The 2,475-nt window shown below is 45.0% G+C and overlaps 1 protein-coding gene across 1 annotated transcript in view; it reads left to right on the top strand.

Moving 5' to 3' along the window:
- Window positions 1-309: 309 nt before the first annotated feature.
- LOC107105234 (cubilin-like) overlaps window positions 310-2,475 on the top strand; it is a gene marked incomplete at its 5' end in the record, with an annotated part of 14,641 nt that continues 12,475 nt past the window's right edge. The window contains one exon of the mRNA XM_015405359.1: window positions 310-466. Coding sequence (XP_015260845.1) covers window positions 310-466 — 157 coding nt within the window. The remainder of the gene's footprint in view (window positions 467-2,475) is intronic.

Raw genomic sequence — 2,475 nt, 5'->3', positions numbered from 1 at the left:
ATCCATCCATCCATCCATCCATCCATCCATCCATCCATCATCCATCCTTCCATCCATCATCCGTCCGTCCGTCCGTCCATCCATCCATCTAGCCAGCCAGCCAGCCATCTCAGCAGCTACCATGTTAGTCAGTCGGTTGCTCTCTGCAGTCACTGCTGGACCATCCTGTTCTAGGAGCTAAATGTTGGAAGTTAGTGAGATGGAGTATTATGGGATGTAGAATGAAAACATGCCTTTGATCTCTGAGCTGGATTAAATAATCTGCCTGAATTAACACTGCTTGTGTTTTATCTCCTCTGTTATGGTCAGGTTCGGGATGGGAGAAGTGAAACGGATCCTCTGATAGGGAAGTACTGCGGCAGCTCCCTACCCGCTCCCATCCGCTCATCCTCCAACTCCCTGTGGATCCGCTTTAAGTCTGACAGCTCAGTCAGCCGAGCCGGCTTCAGGGCAGTCTACAGCGTTGGTGAGGTTTCACATCACATACCCTACCACAGAGACACCTCTACATGTCCTAGATTCCTGCTCATTAGGACTAACTTTATTATTATAGAACTAGACAACCCAACGTGCTGAACATCAACAGAACCTGAGAGAAGAAAACATGCAGAATAAATTCTATGATAGAAGCAGGACTTAAACTAATGTTTGGTTTGTCTTTTCCTAAAGGAGTTACAAATTAAAGCGTTATCTCTGTCACACAAAGTTCTTGAATTAAAAAACTAAGGACTTTATAACAAGGTTTTAGCCTCAATGATGGTGAGAAACAAGATAAAGACTTTAAAGCATTAAAAGAACAGTTGGTTCAGGTTGCATCAGGTCCCAGTCCAGTAGAACCAGTAAAGGAAGAGCAATGGAAACTGGGTGGAACCGCTCTAAGTAGAACCTCTGGAAAACAAACTGTTTTCATTTATCTTCAGGGATGGATGGTGCAGCTCTTCTTCTAGGAATCAGTCCTCCAAAGGGTGCAGACCAGGAAGCAGAGTCGTAGTTTACCAGACCTCTCTGCAGCTTCTCTACTGTTACCGTCTCATTACTCCATCCAAACAATGCCTTGCCCACGACCAAAAACTAATAAATCAGAAAATCATTTAAAGTAATAAATCCTAAAAAAATAATGAAAACTCTCATAGAAATCAATATGAAACGATTGTAAAAATTAAACCATTTAAAGCAGTTTAGTGAACATCTGATCTCTCTCCAAATACTTTATTTAATGACTTGATTTTTTGATCATATTTTGATCTGGTCTCACAGAAACCTGGCTGCATCAAGGGGATTTTGTTAGAAAAAACGATTCAACTCCTGCCCAGAATTTTTCCATTAATTATTTGGAGAGGAGAAGAAGTACAAGCTTCTTCAGTGTATTCTATTTTTATAGATCTACCTGAAAAAAGAAATTGTTCCCCTGCATTTTTTAGGGGTTGCTTATTATTTCTATTGAACTAATTAATTCATTTCTAACAGACAATGATCTAGACAAATCTCAAAAGAAAATAGTTTCTACCATCCATATGCTCCATAGATATTTTATGCAGCAATCAAACCCTTCTTAGTTTGGCTTCAAACATTCAGACGTTCTGGGTTTGCACCAATGTACCTCACAAATGTGTTCTGCAGCAATCCAACCTTCATGTATGTAAAGTAGCTGCCATTCAAAATGGTCCTTCCCAGTCAAACACCAGCCGAATGGCAGCCAACTGCCCTGTAACTCCCAGCGAAATCCCCGCCTACTTCCAGCCACCGGAGTGAGCCCCTCTTGTATATTTCTACTCTTACTCCACCCTTTCACTGAATTACAGGGTCTGACCAGGAGATGGCGCTTCTCTTTAGATCTTAATGTCCACAGATCATTACAGAAATAAAATTTAGCACAAAGATAGATGTTTAAAAGGAATTGTAGGAGATCAGCCAAGGACCAGCAATGGATTAGCCAAGGACCAGCCAAAGGCCAGCCAAGGGCCAACAGAGGACCAGCCAAGGGCAAGCAAAGAACCAGCCTCNAGCCAAAGGCCAGCCAAGGGCCAACAGAGGACCAGCCAAGGGCAAGCAAAGAACCAGCCTCGGACCAGCCAAGGGCCGGCCAAGGACAACCAAGGACCAGGCAATGACTAGCTAAGGGCCAGCCTAGAAACAGCCAAGAACCAGCCGAGGACCAGCAAAGGGCCAGCCAAGGATCAGCCAATGATTAGCCAAGGGCCAGCCAAGGACCAGCCAACAACTGGCCAAAGATTCAGCTAAGGACCAGCCAAGGGCCAGCCAAGAACTGGCCAAAGATTCAGCTAAGGACCAGCCAAGAACCAGCCGAGGGCCAGCAAAGGGCCCGCCAAGAACCAGCCGAGGACCAGCAAAGGGCCAGCAAAGGGCCAACCAACAACTGGCTAAAGATTCAGCTAAGGACCAGCCAAGGACAAGCCAAGGATCTGCCCAAAACCAGCCAAGGACCAGCCAAGGACCAGCCAAGGACCAGCCAAG

This window comes from Cyprinodon variegatus, unplaced genomic scaffold (assembly GCF_000732505.1).
Source record: "Cyprinodon variegatus isolate N-32 unplaced genomic scaffold, C_variegatus-1.0 Scaffold2180, whole genome shotgun sequence".
NCBI classification, from domain to species: Eukaryota; Metazoa; Chordata; class Actinopteri; order Cyprinodontiformes; family Cyprinodontidae; genus Cyprinodon; species Cyprinodon variegatus.
The sequence above is the reverse complement of the archived record's forward strand: the minus strand, read 5'-3'. Positions and strand labels throughout refer to the sequence as shown.